The 19,329-nt window shown below is 55.9% G+C and overlaps 2 protein-coding genes across 2 annotated transcripts; one reads left to right on the forward strand and one right to left on the reverse strand.

Moving 5' to 3' along the window:
- Nucleotides 1-105: 105 nt before the first annotated feature.
- Nucleotides 106-12,647, reverse strand: TGME49_221200 (CW-type Zinc Finger protein). The gene is made up of 7 exons (XM_002369909.2): nt 10,839-12,647; nt 9,706-10,242; nt 8,917-9,149; nt 7,698-8,394; nt 7,219-7,334; nt 6,928-7,012; nt 106-6,543 (listed from the first exon to the last, which is right to left on the reverse strand). Exons 1-7 carry the CDS (start codon nt 11,674-11,676, stop codon nt 665-667), a joined length of 8,385 nt encoding a protein of 2,794 aa, XP_002369950.1. The 5' UTR covers nt 11,677-12,647; the 3' UTR covers nt 106-664.
- Nucleotides 12,648-15,987: 3,340 nt separating this feature from the next.
- Nucleotides 15,988-18,341, forward strand: TGME49_221210 (cyclophilin). The gene is made up of 5 exons (XM_002369910.2): nt 15,988-16,295; nt 16,677-16,736; nt 16,906-17,064; nt 17,527-17,644; nt 17,969-18,341. The coding sequence occupies exons 1-5, from the start codon at nt 16,284-16,286 to the stop codon at nt 18,157-18,159; spliced, it is 540 nt and encodes a 179-aa protein (XP_002369951.1). The 5' UTR covers nt 15,988-16,283; the 3' UTR covers nt 18,160-18,341.
- The last annotated feature ends 988 nt before the right edge of the window (nt 18,342-19,329 follow it).

Consider the following 19,329-nt stretch of genomic DNA (forward strand, 5'->3'; position numbering starts at 1 on the left):
CAGGTGTCAATTTTCTGGCCCGACCATAAGGGTGAAGACCTCTTCACAGATACTCTAGGCGTACGTCACGTGAATAGAGGTACGTAGCCTCACTAACGCCGGAGTTCGGTGTAACGTCTGTGTCGAGACTTTTCTGCGGGTCCCTCGCGCCCAGCGCCCAAGCAGAGACGCGAGCAGAACGGAACGGCTTCGCAGCGACTTTGCAAAGAGAAACGCACGCATCACTGCCCCCGAAGGCGCAAAGCAGACAGGGGAAAACGGAGAGACGAGAAAGGGAGAGAAAGCGAAGCAAACAGAGAGAAGAGACAGGGAGAGAAAACGGAGAGAAAAGCGAATTTGAGTATTGTTGGGGTGCAGGCCTGGGCACTGAAAAGTCGGAGTTTTTTTCATTGGTCTAATCTGAACGATACACGGTGTGCACCAAGCAAGTCCAGATTCGTGGGGGCGCCGTCAGTCTTCGCGTCCAAGGGCACAACCCCTTTGCAACGCCTTCGGAAACGCATGCAGACGTCTTTTACCTCAGGTTTTTCATTGAACGTGAAAAAAACGAAGCCAGGCTCTGGCGAGAGCGCCTGCTCTCGCCTGCTCCAGAGAGCACAGCGAAGACCAAGAGAAACTTTACAAACAACCTGCACCTGTGTGGCTTTTAAAGAGGAGAAAGTTATCAGTCCTCTCTCCTGCGATGCGACGCGCGATAGCCCGAGCCCCCGAGCTCTCTGGAGCTTCTCCTTTCGCCTCCATGCCACACGCCGCCGCCTGCGCCGGGTCGCAGGACTGCCCCGTCGCCCCCTGCGTATACGTCTCGCGTCTCTCGGTTTCTATGGAACGAGGAGAACGAGAAAGAGGCGCCGTCCTCGCCTTGATAGAAGAAGGAGTCCGCGCCGGAACCCCCTCCACCTCGCCGGCGCTCGCCGCGCTCTTCGTCGCCCCAGCTGTCGCTGCGGCGCGGAACGGGGCGCAGGGCGCCGTCTCCGCTGTCTCCAGCTAGTTGGGCTCCACCGGGTCCGTAGGCGGAGAAACCCGACTTCGAGTTGAAGGACGAGCTCGGCGGAGGCAAGAGCACGGGCGGCGCCGCGGGTCTCGCGGGAAACTCACCCCCCGAGCCCCCAAAGGACACCGACGCACCCGAAGGCGAGGAGACACTTGCGTCTTCGCCCCCTGCGTAGAATGAGCCTCCACTCCAAAACTGGACCCGTCCTCCGCTTGGAAACCCAGGCAAAAGCCGCGCGTGCTCAGGGCCTTTCGGAGCCTCCGAAAAGCCCCACTGCGAGTCTGCGCCCCGTTCGCCTTCGTAGCCGGGCCGCCGGTCCCCCCAGTCCCTCTTTTCAGGCCCGAAAGGAGCGCGGGCCTTCGGCCCCACGCCCAGCAGCGCGCGGCCTTCGGAGCCGCTCGGACTCCCGCTCGCGGCTCCGCATCCCTTGAAGTCGTCTTCGTTGAAGTGGGCAGACTCACCGCGGCCCGAGCGCGAGAAAAACGCCGCTCGGCCAAAACTCCCGGAAGACAGATGCGAGGGCAGGTTGAGGATTCGCGGGCACACCGGGCGCGCGGGGGACTCTCCAGCGGGCGGCGCCAGGACCGTCACGGGCGCCAAGGAGAGAGCTGAGGTTCCCGAGCCGCGGCGCGACCCCCCAGACGCCGAGTCCAACTCGACTTCCTTCGAAACCCCTGAGTCTCCAGTGAAGACCACCGAACGCCCGCCGGCGCCCTTGCCCCCGCTCACTCCACTCCCCGTGGGGCTCGAGGGTCTGCCGGCGCCCGCGTCTCCGCTCGGGCCGCGCGGGCCTGCGTCGCGTCGATCCCCGTTGCGCTCCGCGTCGCGGTCGCCTCCATTGAAGCCGCGTGTGCCTTTCGAGCCGGAGAACTCGTCGCCTTCCGGCTCGAGCCCTGCACCTCGGCGAGGGCCGAAGAATCCCTGCCGCTTCTCCCAGCTCCGCTCGAAGGGTGGACGCGGCCCCCCCGAGCTTCCGGAGCCCACAGGGCGGCCGGGACCCAGAAGTCCGTCGCCTTCGCGAGGCGGGTGGCCCAGCAGAGGCCGGTGGAGCCCCACGGGCGCGGGCCCCCTTTGGAGCGAGGCGTGGGGCGAGAAGGCGAAGGCGGAGGTTCGGAAAGGTCCGGCTCGCGCGGGCGGGAGAGAGGCGACATCGACAGGAACCGCAGGCGGCAACGCCGAGGCTCCGGGCGAGGAAGGCGCGGACCGAGGGGAGTCCCCGAAAAAGCCGCTGGAGTCGCGGGGTCCTGGAGAAGGTGGAGACGACATAGGCGAAGGAGGCGGGAGGCCCGGCTCCGACGGAGAGCGACTCCGGCCCCGCGCCCTCTGGGGCTCTTCCGGGTCTTTTCCTTGGTCGTGGACAGTTGAGAAGTCTCTCCGAGGCGACTCTCGGCGCGACGGCCCGCTGCGGGGTTCAGAGACATCTGAGTCTCTCTGTCTTGAGTTGGAGCAGGTCCGCGAGCCTCCCTCCACTTCCACTCCTCTCAAGAGAAGGGAACCTGAGTTCTCTTCTCTGTCGCGGAGACTTCGACGCGCTCCACTTCTCACCCCCTCCTCAAGGCCTTCTTCGTCTCCGAACTTCTCGCGCTCCTCTCGGGCGGCTTCTGTGCTAAGGAAGACAAACGCGCCGTCTCCTCCAGGGTCTGCGCCTTTCGCCTCCGAAGGTGCAGCTTCGGACGCCACATTCTTCTCTTCTGCAGAGCGCGAAGGTGCAGGGCCATCCGCAGGCGCGCCATTCTTACAGGCCGGCTCCTTTGTCGGGGAGAAAAAGCTACTTGCGCAGTCGCTGTGGGGCTCCGAGACGCGACTGAGACCGGAGACGCTGCCGTCCTCCGGCGGGCATCGGGCTTCTGCCTTCAAAGCAGTCTGAGAGACGGCGGGGGGCGAGGTGCTCCGTGACAGACAGACAGAAGAAAGGGAGGAAGTGGAAACGAAGGAAGACGACTGCGAAGCAGAGCCGCGAGCGCTCGTTGTGTTGCGTGAGAAACGCCGCTCTTCCGGAGGCACTTCTGAAGAGCGTAGAGACGAAGAGTTCTTCTCTCCCGAAGGCAACGCAGTCGCTTTCTCGTCTTGTAGGCCTTCGACCTTCTTTCCAGAATTCGACTCCAGGCTCCGCTCCTCTTCTTCGCAATCTGCTTCCACTCGCGAGTCCGAAAGGCGGCACCGGTTCTCCGCGGCGGCGAGGTTGCTCTCAGAGGCCGAACCCCCGCTGTCTCCTGGAGTGAGGTCTTTTGTGGGGTCTGCGGAGACACCCTGCCGGTCCGACTTCCACGCAGACTCCAGCCGAGCCGAAGAAGGCAGCGGTCCCGACGGAGACACTGCGAGCACTGTCAAGCTCAGAGACGAAGCGTCGCAGCTGGCCGTTGGACAGGAGCTCTGTTGTCTGACGGGTCCAACAAGAGCGGGGGGGCGGGAAGAGTTTCGTATTTGACTTTCCAGAGAGGCGGGTTTTCTCGTCTCTTCTGTCGCGGGTGACAATCGATGTGTCTCTGAAGCCTTGGATTTGTTCTTCTTCTTGTTCTTCTTTCTCTTCTTCGCTCCTCCAGAACGCGTTTTGGCAGCAGCCGGGGCAGACATATGCAGAGTCGCCTGCGCCACGAGAGCGCTGCTCTGCTCCGCGGAGATCTCGGCGCGCTTCGTTGTTTCTGTGTCTTTCCCTCCAGCCTCTCCTCTCTCCTTCTCGTCTTCACTGGAACTCGACAAGACACTGTGCTTCCTCTTCCTCGCGGTGTGCGAAGAAGGGAGAGCTAGATCTTCCTCTTCGGTCTCCTCGAGTTTCTCTGCCTCGCCGCGGACCGAACATGAACGCTTCTCTGTGACGGGCATTCCGCCTGCGCTTCCCTGGACGCTGTCTCCTTCCTGGGGCGCGGAGAAAACGGTCTCCTTCGCTGCTGGTGTCTCTTCAGGGCCGCCTAGTACGCTGCTCTCCCCTCCCTCCTTTCCTTGTTCTTCCTTCTTCCCCGGAACGTCGCCATCCTTGGCGGCTTTCTCCCTCTTGCCCTCTGCTTGTTCTGAAGTCTCTTCCTCGATGCGCGCAACCTCTTCTTCGTCTCCAGGCTTCGTCAGCTTCTCTTCTTGCTTATTTCTCTGTTTCTCCCTCGGAAACCCCCCTGTCCCTACCGCCTCTGCCTCCTCCGCTTTCTCTGTCTCCTTTGCTTCCTTTTCTGTCTCCTCCGTCTCCTTTGCTTCCTCCTCCGCCTTCTCTGTCTCCTTTGCTTCCTTTTCTGTCTCCTCCGTCTCCTTTGCTTCCTCCTCCGCCTTCTCTGTCTCCTTTGCTTCCTTTTCCGTCTCCTCCGTCTCCCTTGCTTCCTCCTCCGCTTCCTCTGTCTCCTTTGCTTCCTTTTCCGTCTCCTCCGTCTCCTTTGCTTCCTCCTCCGCCTTCTCTGTCTCCTTTGCTTCCTTTTCCGTCTCCTCCGTCTCCCTTGCTTCCTCCTCCGCCTTCTCTGTCTCCTTTGCTTCCTTTTCCGTCTCCTCCGTCTCCCTTGCTTCCTCCTCCGCCTTCTCTGTCTCCTTTGCTTCCTTTTCCGTCTCCTCCGTCTCCTTTGCTTCCTCCTCCGCTTTCTCTGTCTCCTTTGCTTCCTTTTCTGTCTCCTCCGTCTCCTTTGCTGCCTCCCCCTCGCCGCATTCGAGTTCGCCTGTTCTCTCTTTTTGTGTTTCTTCGTCTTGTCGATCGCTGTCGACTTTCCTGTCTGTCTCGGCCGCGTCTTCTCTCACTTCTTCCTGTCCTGCGCTCTGGAAATCTTCCTCGCCCGCTTCGCCTGCCTTCTTCTGTTCCTTCTCTTTTTCTCCCTCGTTCACTCTTCCCTCCTCTCCATCGCAGCCAGCTCTTGACGGCCCTTCTCGTCCTTCTTTCTCAGCTGTATCCTCTGTCTCGCCTCTCTCCTCTGTCTCGTCTGCCTCCTGTCGTTTATCTTCGCTGCACTCCTCTCCTTGCTGAAGGCCTCGGTCTCCTTCCTGCTCGGCGTCCTCTCCCTCCTCTACCTCGACTTCCACCACATCCACAGTCTGTCCCCTCTTCTTCCTGTCACCGTCCGCCTGTTCTTTCTCTTCCTTCTCACCTTCTGTATGTTCCTCTCCTATACGCCCAATCTGCTCCGCTTTCTCTCCTCTCTCCTCCTCTTCCCTCCCTTCCCTCTCTCCCTCATCTTCTCCCTCCTCCCTCCCTTCCTTCTCTTCCTTCTCTTCTTCCTCTTCCTTCTCTTCTTCCTCTTCCTTCTCTTCTTCCTCTTCCTTCTCTTCTTCCTCTTCCTTCTCATCTTCCTCTTCCTTCTCTTCCTCTTCTCTCTCTTCTTCTTGAGGCTCCTTCTTTCTCTTTTTTCGTTCTCGTTCTCTGCGGCAGGTGTCTTCCTCTTCCTCGTTTTCTCCGTTCGCGTCGGGCGCCATACAGACCAAGCTGATGATGTCTTTCAACTCGAGGACGGCGAAGGGTCGCGTGCGTCCGGTGTCTCTGTGCTCTTCTTCAGGTCTGTCTTCTCGGTTCGCTTTTCCCTCTCGCCTCTCCAGTCTGAACTCTTCTTCTCTCTGGAGGCCGCCACCTCGGCCGCTGTCCAGCTCTCTCCGACCCGCAGCAGATCCCTCTCTCCTCTCGCGTCCGCAGTCCCCCCGTCCAGTCTCTGTCGTCTCCGCATGCGCCTCGCGGCCGCCTTCCTGTCGTCTCCCCTGCTCACTTGACGAAGGCAGACAGCCCACCTGTCCGTCCAGCAGTGGACACAAACTCATCAATTCCCTCATCGAGTTCAGCATGCACTGCAGACGCCGTGCGTCTTCTCGCTCCTTCTTCGCCTTCTCGCGCCTCTCCGACACCGAGGTCGACGCGCTTGCCGCCTTCCGAGGCCTTCCCTCATCCTCTCGCTCCTTCCCAGCTTCACTCCTCGCCGGTCCTGCGGCTTCGCGTCCGCCGCAGCAGTCTTCTTCCTCCGAGTCGGAGGAGAGCATCTCGGCGCCCGGCCATCGAACGTTGGCAGCGAAGTCGAGGCTAACGCAGACCTCGTTCGAGGATCCGAGAGAAGCGCTTTTCGGCGCGCATGCGTTGCCCGCGTTCTTCTCGAGAAACGAGAAGTACGCACTGTCTCCCTCCAGAGCCCCCTGGCCTCTGTCCCCCGGCGTCTCGACGCCTGCGACGGAGGACCTGGCGAACGCGTCGCCTTTCTTGTCGAAAAAGTCGGAAAAGACGTCGTCTTCTCTTCCAGGAGACTCCAGCTGCGAGAGAAGGTGCAGACACGAAAGAGGGAAAAGACCATTGTCGGAGAGAGAAGAAGACGCGCGATTCAGACTCTGAGACGCCGCAGCACCCGCCGGAGGAGAAGACGCCTTCGACGACCGCAAACCCTCTCGAGAAGCAGAGAACGAGTGCTCGCGAGAAAAAGAACCAACATCGCCAGACTCTCCCCGGTGTCTGCGGCCTGGCGCCGCAGTCGCAGAAGAGAATCCAGACACGAAAGAAAAATCCAGAGATGCCTCCGGACGCGACGGAGTCTCATAACGATACGCCTCCAACAGACGAAGCTGCAACGTTTGAAACGGCAACTCGCACGCCAAGCAACTCGCCACTGTTCCTGAAAAAAAAGGATAAAAAAAAAAGAAATCAAAAGTCAACCAGCAACGGAAAAGAAACCTCGGGAAAAAACAGAACATTCCAGGACCAAAAAGTTAAAAGAGTGAACGAAACACAACAATCAACCTTTGACAGCAAGTCATGTACGTATAAGTGAAGATAGATAGATATAGATAAATATAGGTGGAAGTATGAACGTATCCGAAATGGCGGCGCTTAAAGAAAAAGCAGGTCGCGAAACTTGAATGTGCAGCTGCATGCATAGAAGGAAGTATACAGATTTTTCAGGAGTGCCAGATAAAAGGGCCGCTGCTGCCTGCAAATGCGCGAGATATAGCCACAGTGAGCAGAAGAGAAATGTGCTCTCAGAAGATTCAGTCCGTACCGTCTGCGGCGTAGAGCAACAGTCGGTCCGCGAGAGGATGGCCTGACTCTCTCGCGGCAGGAGGAATACGCAGAACGGTTACGGCCTGAAAAGAAACACAGAGGCACAAGAGAGGACTCTAGCGAATCACACTCCAGGCGAAAAGGAGACCATCGACCACAGGTCTGCGACGAGGAAACGTCGAGGCGCGAAGAAGGCGCTCTGCAACATGTCCCCGACCCCTATGCAGGAGGCGAGAAGCGAGAATGCGTCGAAAATCGAGAAGAACATCCGAGAAAAACACAAACTTACAGCTCCATCGGCGAAGGCGTCTGAGGCAGGCGCGCCGCCGAGTTGAGAAAAAGGAGAAGCGGCTACCGCGCCGAAATTCATCCAGGACGAGAAAGCAGCTAAATCGTGGCTTGAGCCTGAAGTTACGAAAGAAGAAGACAGGACACAAGAACGGATTTCGTTAGAAGAAACGCAGCTGCAAGAGTCCCGACGCGCTCAGCAGTGGCAGCAAAGCTCGCGGCGCTTCCGCCACACAGAGACGGCAAAAAGGAGAAAGAGAGTGACGTTTCGTGGATCTTTGAGCACAAAATTTACACACCGAACGCACAAAAAAAATGTCTCCCTGTAATAGGAAAAACGCAAAGAAGAGGAAGCGCCAGACAACGACAGAACAAGTCGTGTATATATATCGCTGCAGCAACGTATCACATCACCTAGACAAATGCATGTAAAAAAAGTGCAGACTTTGGGGATATCGCAATACACACCCCAAAGTGTACCTTGTCTCTGGAGGTTGTGAGAGTTTCCCAGAGACTTTGTGTCCCAGGTGTCATCTCTGAATTTCATCGCTTCTCCGTCTTCTTCCTTCTCTCTCCGACCGCGGCCGTCGCCCCGGGTCCTCCGGCCTCGCCCCCCTGGGCCTGGAGGAGGCGCGAACTTCTCGCCGAGGCCTGAGAGGTCCCTGGCCCGGTCGAGCGCGAAAGCAGACGACGCTCCGGCGCCTGGACCTCCTGCGGGGACCTGGATCCCGACGCCGAGGAACTTCTTCGGAGAAGAGAGAGCACCGCCGCCAGTTAAAACTCTCTCGAACGGCCTTCGTCCGTCGCCGTCTCTTTCTCCTCTTAGCGGTCTCAGAGCCTCTGTCGTCCCGCCGCGCGTCCCCACGGCCAGGTCTCCCTGCGTCCCCGACATCGGCTTGGCCGTCTGTACGAGTTTCGCGAGAGTCTCCTCCGACAGCGACGTCTTTCGGTTCCTCTCCTGGAGAGCTGGACCGCCCTCGCACCCTCCCGAAGGCGCCGAGTCTGCAGGCAGCGCCCCCTGACCGGAGTGAGGCACAGTGTCGCGGTAGTCTTCCTCCGGCGCGTCGCAGGAGTCGTGGAACGGATCCCAGAAAGTCATGGCGCACAGCCAAGTCTCAGGCAGACGGTCCGGATCGACACTCGCTGGCAGACGGCGCCATTTCTTACAGGCTTCACACTGAAAAAACAGAAACGCAGGGGGAGCAGAAGGAGGGCGTCTAGCAACTGGCCGCGGAAAAAGAAGCGAAAGAAGAGAAAGTGGAAGACAAGAAAGAGCAAGAACACGACAAAGGCATAGAGCCTTTTCTTCACGCAGATCAAGCGAAGGAAGAAGAAGCAGAAACAGAAGAAGGAAAGACCAGCGCGGGGGGAGGGGGGGAGCTCTGAGTCTACACAGAGATGGGCAAAGGGAAAGAAAGTCTTCATAAAGAATCTGAACCATTTTCGCCCGTTTCTTCACGCTAAGAACTCAGTGAAACAAGGTGCAGAAGGCAAAGTGGGTGCTTCGGCTTGTTGACGTGTGTACAGACACCTGGAGATTGCACAGGAAGCGATACCGGAACGTAGAGGAACCTCCACAAATGCGCAGAACCCCTTTGTCACTTCCGGCTCCGTTTGGCCGGAGAAGAGGCCTCTTCACATGGGTGCATGCTGAAATGGTGGACTTGCCCCGAAGTTCTGAACTCCGTGCTCATTTTACCTGTACCCAGTTGTCGACTGCTGCACTCGTCGCCTCTGCGATGCCCTTCGTCTCTGCTTCTGCATGCTTAGGCATCTCGAGTTCCGTCGCCTCCCTCGGTGCCTCGCTCGGAAGCAAATGCGGAGTGAGCTGCGTCTTCACAGGCAGGGGCCCTTGGGTCCTGGCGAGAGCCGCTCCGCGCCCGCCTCCAGTCGGCGCCGCTCCAGTCGTCCAGTTCTCTCCGCAGGTCGAAGCTGGAGAGAAGAAATCGAAAGACGAAACGTCACAAAGACGCAAAGGGTCGTGGATCGAAAGTCACCCACGGCCGCAACGTCACACGCAAAGACCAAAGTCAACATATGCATGCGTACATTCGTGTAACTACACTGGAGTCCATGTACGTCGGTGCGTAGATCATGTTCGAGGAAACGGGTCTTCTCCGTATATCGTGGCAACATGTATGAGAATATAAAATACTTGAATATATGCGGATGAGGATGCACGTATAGACATACAAACATGCATGCATATGCACACACACACACACACATATATATATATATATATATAATATACAGGGACTAAAGTATGTGAACGTGTCACATTTTTGTATTCTCGTGTGCATGGGACTGTGTATGTGTATGTGTGTGTCTTTGTATCTGTGTAGGATATGCCCATGTAAAGCGTTGATGAAAGACGAGAAGCTCTGCAAAGTGCGTCTCGAGAGATCCAAGTCTCCCGTGAGCTTCGTTCGGCTTCAACCCTGTCGAGGACCGAAGAAGGACCTTTCCTTCTTCCTGGAAGGCTCACATCCGAGAGATAGGGCCGCGGAGTTGGAGAGAGCTTCGTCTCCCCTGGAGACCGGGCCGACGGCCTTGTTTTCGCTGTCCTCTCCAGGGGCGGCTGCGTTTCTCAGCGGAGCTGCGAAAGTCGAAGCGAGAAGGGCAGAGAGGTCGGAGCCTCTGGCCCAGGGCGCCCCCTGAGCTTTCTGCGGCAGCGTCGAGAGCAGCTGCGCCAAGTTCTCCCGGTCGATCCAGCCACCCGCAGCCAGCGACTGCACCAGCGCATGCGCCGTCTCCTCGACACGGGAAGACGCGGTGTGACCAGTCTGCAGGGTCTCCAGTGGGGGAACGACTGGCGATGAAGCCCGGCCGACCGCGGCAGGCTCCGAAGAGGTCTGTGCATGCGCATTCGGCGTCACACTCGGGTGTGCTCCCGATCCAGAGGCGGAGAGAGAAGGCGAAGACACTGCAGGGAAGCTCGAGGTCGAGGCAGGCTGTCCAGTCGCGCCCCCCGACGCCGCTGTCGAGCCTCCGGGTCCGCGGAGGCCTGACGAAAGCACCGCAGCTGCAAAGAGGAAGCAGACAGCAGGAAGAAGGCGCTCTGCAGAAAGGTGAGGAGGGTGTCCACTGAAACGCCCAGAGACGAACGATCGGTTCACCAGATTGAAACGCAGAAAAAGACTGGGACGTCCAGAGGCAGAAACAGAACCTCCGACAACCGCGTCGAGCCTGCCCTCGAACCTCTTTGCGAGAAGACGAGGACGATAACGGTGTCTCTCTGGGGCAACTTCTTCCAGCTTCTCGACTGCCAGTCGTCAGGACCCGACCGCCCATGAAGAGGCTTGCTGCTTCCTCAAAGCGAGAAAACTCAACCGGGAAAGACGTCCACACACCCGCAGATCTACGAAAGTGAGTAGATGCATCCCTGCACCTACACAGAGATGCGCAATCTTGCATCCTCGTACTTTCTCTGGAAATGCTTCCAAAGAGAATGCGGCGGCTGGCGCGCGCGTCTCCTTTTCTCTCGAACAAGACACGTGAGAAACGAACAGTGACGCAAGATATCGACCCTGGCTCTCCGAAACCAAGACGCGCCTCCCTTTTTTCCTGCTCAGCATTTGGTGGTGACATCCCCTGTATGTGTGAACAAAGAGCGTTTACCTCTGCCAGAGTGTCCAGGAGCCCAGAGTCCAGCTGCGTCTTCGTGAGGCAGGGCGACTCCGCGTTCAGCGGGAGTCTCTGCGCGACCGCCTGCTTCGACTGCGTCCTCACACTTTCTTTTCTTGCCTCTTTGGGTGGCAGAGGGGTAACAGCGTTTTTTCCCCGTCGAGAGGCCTTCTAGAGAGGAGGCAGTTTGCGACAGGCGGCTCGGGGAAGAGTCGCGCGCGAGTGCGTCTTCTTCCTCTGCGTCGAGCTGGAAGTTCGTTTCTTGTGCGCGCAGCAGCGTCTGGAACGCGCCTTGGCGGGGCGCGAAGCCGACAGGTTCTTCGTCTTCTTGGAGTCCGAGTGCAGCGAAGGCGTCGCTGTTCAGCGCGTTCTGACGTCGGCCAACTCTGGCGCACTTCTCCCCTCGGCTCCCGCCGCCGCGCGGAGCGGCAGACGCGCCACGGCGACTCCACCCTGCTGCGGCTGCCGCAGCGCCGAGCGCCTTCTCCTCAGAAAACGCGGGAGAAACGAACGACCCAGTGGTGCCGAGTGCGTCTGAGCACGCGTCGAGCACAGGCGGGTGGCCGAGAGCTTCGAGGGGGAACGCGGACTCACTCGCAGGAGTCGGCAGCTGAGAGGAAGGCAAGCCATCGATGCTCGAGTCGCAAGTGTCTTCTTCCTCTGGTGCAGCGCAAGACGCGCGGGCCTGATCCCAACGATTCTTGTTGCACTGCCATCGCGGATTCGCCATCAACGCCGCGTACTCGGTGTCTGTACACCCCGGCAAGCGCCGCCACTTGTCGCACTTGTCGCACTGCACCCAGCGATCGTGTTTTTCGGCTCCAGACACCATCTTGAACGAAAAAAAGGAGGAGCAGCGAGGCCAAGACGCAGACCGTTTGGTAGACAGTCTCGGAACGGTCCAGCGCGCACTGCCATGGATGGCGGGACCGAAGGGGGAAGAAGAGGCGAAACAGAAAGAGGGGGAAAGAGCGAGGGCACACGAAAGGCAAACCAGAAAAAACTAGAAAACAATCACGAGTCCCTCCGCGGCGCCGGAAAACGGCAGGCGACTGCTCTGGAGATCAGGAAAACGAAGATGACTCGCAGCCGCAGTTTGCTCAGACTCGGGAGGGCAGGTGTGAGATACTTTTCGCAAATTGGGTTGCTTGACAGGGTGTGAAACAGGTTCCACTTCAGAGCATTCTCTCAGAGTGTCCCCCAGCAATTCTCAACAAAGTCTGTCGCTCGTTGTCGGCTTTCTGAGATTCCACGGAAGTCAAATATCACAGCCGACTGCGATGAGGATGGCGGCAAACCGGGGGTTCGGCGCCCCAGGAAATGAGACAGCCTGTCGAACGCGAGAGAAGAACCTCGATGACATGGATTTTTCACGGTGCAAACCAACGAGACCCAAGAGTTGAAAGACGCGGCCGGACAAGCGTTTGTTGTGCGTAAATCGCGAAGAAACTCCGCCTAGACAAGGTGGCGTTTTCCGTTTCCGGCACGAAGTCCGCAGCGGACCGGAAAGCACACATTTTCGCCGGAGAATACGTAAAGTTTACGGGAGACGGACGGGAAAGGGACTGGAGGAAGGAGAGCAGCTAGAGAACAACAACTCCGAAGCGGAAAGACCCGCATGCGAAAAAAACTGTTTTCCAGGAAGCTCAAACTGGCTCTCGGCCTTGCCCCGAGATCCACGCTCCCGGGAGCTGCTGCAGTCTCGGGCGAACAGACAGACGAGAAAGGCGCCGTGTACAGTGACGAAGAAAGAGAACTTTGCCGCAGCACCTTTCTCTTTTCGAAGAAAGATGCGTCTTGTCCAGAAAAGCGGCTGGAAGGCGGTCGCAAGCGGGCAGAAACTCACCCATTACACAAACCCCACGGGAGTTGCAGGGTCTCAGAAGCAGCTGTTACGGCTGCCACGGTTTTGCCGCTGCATGCGTCGGCGGAAATCCGCAAGTTTTAAATGGAGCCACCGATATTTACTTCGTCTCTCAGACACAAAAGGAAAAAACTCTTCTGGAAAGTGTGACCCGTTCTCTCGAACAAAATAACGGGTCCCGAAACCTAGAGAGACTGAGCTTTTGTGCTCAGAATTATCCATCGGCCACGGCGACAGCAAGCTCAAATGCCGCAAGAGTACAGTGTTTTCACGACTCATACGCGATAGTAAATGGTTTCACCGTTCGTGATTGTGACTACATTCAGAAGGCACCGTTTTAGAGAGCTCATTTGACAGAAAGAAGGGGATGTAGCGTGCCCGTATACAATATCAGGTGTCCCGTGGGGGTTTCCCATGTCGAGAGACGACAACTGGAGGCCTGCTGCGATATAGTGAGGGTCTCTATAATTGACGCTGATGCAATCAACCGTGCAATAATGAGCCCGGAAATTTACACAGGTGTACCGCCTTCTGCGGCTGACAAGGAGCGAGTGTGAGGGTTGACGAGACAAACGAGCTGTCAAGGTGGTAGTCTCGGAGTAACGCGGTAGAAAGTCTCCTATGGTATCTGATAATTCCCCACCGGAAGAAAAACACGTCTTCCTAATTCATTGTAAGGGTGGATTGTTTCACTATCTAGATGTTGCAACGGAGTGCGACACTCAAATAGGTTGAAAACTGTTAAAATAGGGATATGCTAGCAGCTGTGGACCGTACCACGTCTCGTACTGAACACAAACACCCTCTGTAACGAGGTGTGAACGATTTTGAGGCAAGCTCGACATAAAATCTCATGATCATTTTGGTTTCGATGCCACTGCACCAGTCAGAGCGCCAAAATGACTTTGGAATGGTCTACTGACTCTACTCTCTGCTATACGTTTCAGTCACGTTACTGCCAGTGCTATCTTCAGATTCTTCAGTCAGGGTACGTGTAGTCTTCCAGGGACGTACCAGCAAACGATCACTGTAAAACTCTGGGTAAGGAACAATTCGTGTTCGCCACGTAGCTGAGACATCGGTCATTTGACATTTGCTTCTGGAAGACTTTCGGATACCAAGATGTTTTGTTGGAAAATGCGAAAGCGTCATTTCCTCCACCGCATGCATGTGAACTCAGTGGAAGCAACTGACGAGTAGATGATTCACACAGAGAAACGGTAGAGATTCTTCGTGTTTTATAAGGGTGGCTATAACGTCGGATGTCGGGTGACGGAGGAACCCCTTTTCCGCCCTGCTGAATTTGACAAATTACCTGTTCCTACTCCATGGGAATCATTCTCGCGAGTGACAGAAAAACTTTCATTAGTGACTCAACAAATTCTTCCTCGCGTGAGAATCCCATCTCCTGCCTTTGCCTGATGAAGAGTAGAAATGGAGCAGTGGAACTGCCAGTAAGCATCTGCGTCTCGACGCAGCAAGTCGAAAAAAAGGGACCAGCAGAACGCAGGGAGGCCAGCGTCCCTCTGCACAGGTCGAGCCTCTTTCTCGCTCAGAGTGCTGGGGCTACGAGTCTTCCCAGAGTTTTCTCTAATTTCAAAAAGTGGAAATCTCGCGTCAATGGAACTTGCCAGCAGAGACAGGCGTCTTTGGCAAGGGGGATTGAATTCGTTCTTTTCTGGAGGCCCTTTCTACCTAGGAGTACCAGGAAACTAGGTTGAAGGAGTAGCATGTCACAGCGTCGGTGGTTTGGGGACTGCGTGCGTCATTTTCCGTCTGCATCCTCAACAGCAGAGTTCGACTTCAGTCTACTCCTCTGTACTCGCAAACGGAAGGGACTGCTGGCAAATGGATTTCTTCATCCATCCAAATGATCTGCTCGGGTAATCCCCTTCACAAAGGGCAAAACACCATGCACACGGGCGAACGCCCGTCGCACGAACCACACCAGTCTGGGACATCCTTGTACTCAAGAATATCCATTTTCCCCATGTTTTCAAAGCAAAGGTCTCATTTGTCTCATTCGTGTGAGTCGCAGCGATCAAAGGGTCTTCGCGATGGAGTACAAGACACCATAGAGAGGACTGAAGCTGGTACCTCCACTGTAGGACCACGCTAGATGCCGGTGTATCCTTATACTCAAGACGATCCTCTCATTTAAGATGTATTTTTTTCTCGCAGATTCGGTCTAGTGTCACGTTTCACTAACAAACGTAGTTCTACTTTTTGTCGAGACATTGTGGATAAGGATACACGTTACATTCGATCTCCAACTTTGTGTTTAACGCCGTTAGGCATTTCGGTGGTCTCAGGTCAGATTATGTTGAAACTTCGTCCTCCGTTGCATTAGCATGACGTGGGGGCTCCACTTGTGCCATGCCTACCCTGCGAAAACAACCCACTGGAGTGTCTTTGTGAAGCGAAACTCTGTAGCCTTTCGATTCGTCTACCCAATCCTGCTCCAGTGTGCAAGAAAGACACGCGCAACTGGCATGTGCTGGAGAAGTAAATGAAACTGGCTTTCGCCGGCAACAGGAGGCAGATACTCTGACGATTACACACTTCCTAAAACACGAGCGACTTTCACGGGTTTTCTGGCGGAACAGGCTCACCTGAAGAATCCACGTTCCTCTCCTGTCATTTTCAACAGCAGTCTGGGACTCAGAGAGAGCGCGACGGACAGTCACTCGAAAAGTGTTGTCACTATGGTTATACTGAGGGTCCTTGAAGCGATGCTAACGCAGAACTTCCGCCGTTCTGTGCTGTGAAGGGGACCTTTCTCGGGGACGAAAGCACGCATGTATCTACGCGTGGTGGCGATGCTGACGACCCCGGAAGGCTGCTTCTGAAACTTCCGGATGAAAACTCATGCGTTGTTTCCGGCCTAGATCTAAACGCACAACCAGATGTCAATCGCTGTTTGGGATGTCCAGACTCGCTACCCTGACGCCGTGGCGGTCTCCTCTCCTCAGAACACAACGGAGAACGTGATTTGTCGTTTGAAGACACGCCAACAGTCGTTCTGCATTGCTTCAACGAGAGTCACGCGGTGTTTTTCCACGTGCACACGTGGCAGCAGGGAAAAAAGTTTGCTGTGATGCTTTTGTTTTCTTGCAGGAACGCCACCTCATCTTGTTCACTATACGCCGGCACGCAAGTTCGGCTTTGCAGAAAGCCCTCGATCATCCCGTCGCAAAGGTCCAACTCCAGACACGGTGTGGCAATTCGAACCCAGGAAAGAAGACTGACTTCGTCATTCTTTCCGCGTGCAAACGGGCCTGACTACATTCATGCTCGCTTGATTTGCCCTGCTAGAAAAGAAGCGGTTTCTGCTGCCGACGGCGATGTGCTCTTTGGTGGCGGCACTGCACCAGTCAGCGGGTCCCGTTCCTGTCTCTGCGCTTTTCCCTCCCCCCCCTCCCCCCCAGGAGGCACATGGGAGGTTCGCGACGGAGGAGAGTCGAAGAGAAAGGGGTCGTTTTGGGCCTGACACTTTTCGTCACCTTCCCGAGATCTTTTTCTGAAACGAGTTGTGTTTGCGATCTTTTTGGTGACGGCTCTAGACGACCTTGAAAATGAAGCTCGTGGTGAGTCAGCGACAGTTTCCAAACACCGGGAAACCTAGTCGCGGCGGTCTAGGCTGTTTTCGGCGTCATCCTTCCGTGCGGCACCTGAGACACAAAGAGCCGGGGAAGAAAGAGGGGATGCCTGCGTGCGCATACTAAGGCGGAAAAACTCTCCAGAGGGGCGTTTCATTTCGACGGACGGAGAGGCGAGGGACTAGCCAGCTGCGAACCTAACCTCGTGTGTCTTCAAATGTCCATGTGTGCAGAACGCGGAGAGCGAAAACTTAGTTTGAGTGCATCGGAAGGCCGTCTCGTTTTCTGGACGGCGTTGAGACAGACAAAGTTGGGTTTTTCGCTGTCTCACCAAGTCATTCCGTGACAATTTGTGTCCCTGCGTTGCAGCTGCTTTTCCTCGCTCTTGCGGTGTCTGGCGCCGTGGCAGAAAATGCCGGAGTCAGAAAGGTAAGCCATCCCAAACACAGTGAACGTGCGGGTTTTATCCAGGCTACGCGGCGTTTCTCCGTTCACTTTCTGAGGTCTTCTGCACAGATACGAAGGGATAGAAGGCTCCGGAAAACGACGTCGGGAAAAAGTGCACGTTGCTGGGTGTGTGTGTGTGTGTGTTTTCTAGGCGTACATGGATATCGACATCGACGGTGAACATGCCGGGCGCATTATCTTGGAGCTCCGTGAGGACATCGCTCCCAAAACTGTCAAGAACTTCATTGGCCTTTTCGACAAGTACAAGGGCAGCGTTTTCCACCGTATCATCCCCGACTTCATGATCCAGGTAAAACGTCCCTCCAGTCCGAATCGACGTGTGTCGCATTTCCGATGTTCGATGACATCGCAGCGGTCTCTCTCAAATCGTACAAGAATGGTATTTTCGAACGTCTGACGCGGATCCGGTTCCTGCCCACACGACGCTCGGCAGGCGACCACCGCATGGACCCACACTTGCCTTGTAGCCGATGGACTGTGACAAGATCGACGTGGAAATCATCCACGCTTGGTGAGGGTGCAGAGAGCAGTTGCTTCTTTGAGCAAGTGTGGCCATTCTGTCGGATGTTTTCAAACGCTGGAAATCGGTGATTCTCAACTGAAACGACCCTACTGACGGAGAAAAGGGTGTCCGGGCTGGAACACATCGTGGTGTGCCGTCAGACGAGGAAGATCGCCAGTGTCCTCGTGTACACGACTTTGTTGTCTTCGTGTCAAACTTGTCATTTCCCCGTCCACTAAAATGCCTCAGGGAGGAGATTTCGAGAACCACAACGGCACTGGAGGACACAGCATCTACGGCCGAAGATTTGACGACGAAAACTTTGATTTGAAGCACGAGCGAGGCGTCATCTCTATGGCGAACGCCGGTAAGGGTCATTGCTCCAGCCTGCAGAGTCATGTACTCTCAAGGTGAATACGCGTAGTTTTTAGATCCTGTACGGCCAGCAAGCTTGGAATGCCGGTGGATCTCAATTTCTTCCGTCGACCCGGCGTCGACACATGGCACCACACTTCCCCACTCGCGCCACGGAGAGCAATTCTGCGGCCACAGAGAACCGGAGTTTCGCAGAACTGCAAGACTGGAGTTTCTGAAGTGTCGTGGGCAGATGCGTGCAGAAAGTCGCATTACACAGAGGCCTGGGTGAGGCGTTGATACAAACGTTTGCCGCGTCCCTCTTCTGTGGGTGCAGGTCCGAACACCAATGGCAGCCAATTTTTCATCACCACCGTGAAGACAGAGTGGCTCGACGGCAGACACGTTGTTTTCGGGAAGATCACAACTGAGTCGTGGCCTACCGTCCAGGCTATTGAGGCTCTCGGCGGCAGCGGCGGCCGCCCGTCTAAGGTCGCGAAGATCACGGACATTGGTTTGTTGGAGTAAATCGAGAAGATCCTGTGTACATCTGGATGCACGTGTCGTTTCCCCTGATATCTATTCGTGTGAGGCAAGTGTGCCCTCTTCCCGACGAAAGTGGGGAGTCCACACCACTGAACGTTTTTTTAAACATTTCTAAATACTAGACTCTGTCGACTCATTCTTTCTGCTAAGAACGCTGAGCACACAGCCTCGGAAAGAACTCGCTGTCTGACGCGTCAGAATGGCTAGTTTGCACGAACACCGCACGCGAGCAACGTTTCCCACAATGGCACGGTGCTACAGATCTGGTTTCAAGGATCATTTCACAAAACACTGAGAGAACATGCATCTCAGCACAAAGATACGGCCCAGCGAACGACCTCTGTGATTCTGTCACGCGTTGCAAATTGGCAACTCGAACTTCCCAGGGAAACGCATTATGGGCAGGCATGCAATCCCCTACGATCTGCTTAACTTACGGAAACCAGTTAGTCGAGGGACTGTTTCACTGAACACTTTGGCGTCTGGAGCATAGCGGGCGTCCACAATCACAACACGCGGCCCGAACAGCTATATTCATCCTGGAACTCTTTAGAAAGGGAAGAGCGCGTTTGTAACAAATTCCGGACTTTATCAAATGACAGGCTATCTCCACGGGTGGAGCTGCGTCCACGTGCTTGGAAGAAGGGATCAATTTGAAAAGATCAGTATATGTCGAAATCGTGATATTGACGTCCACAAGCTGCGCATGACGTTTGTGAAGGCGTACAGGAGGTACGGAGTGTTTATGGTCTACGAGACGGTCCGCCACCACAGATAATGAGCAGAGAAACCGACAAGCAAGCCTTCTTTGCGTAAGAACGTGCAAGACGTGGTTTTAGGTCTCCGGTGGACATAAGGTCGCTACGATCTCAATTTGTTTTCTTGTTTACCCTACCGACGTCCCTGTATCCCACTGTGTGTGTCGATAGAGTGCTCCGTGTGCTCCGATCTTTTTGAGTAGTGCATGCAGAACACTGTTCAGGGAAGATTCTGTCTGGCGGGTGGAACTTCAAGATGTAGAAAGGAATCTCGGGTCGCAAATTAATCGAACGGGTTCTGCAGAAAAAGTGGAATCGACTCGAGAAGTGGCATGCAAATACGCGTACCTGTTGCTGTTCACCTCAGTGTAGGCTGCATGCACGTTCTTTTTGA

This window comes from Toxoplasma gondii, chromosome II (genome assembly GCF_000006565.2).
Source record: "Toxoplasma gondii ME49 chromosome II, whole genome shotgun sequence".
Taxonomy (NCBI): domain Eukaryota; phylum Apicomplexa; class Conoidasida; order Eucoccidiorida; family Sarcocystidae; genus Toxoplasma; species Toxoplasma gondii.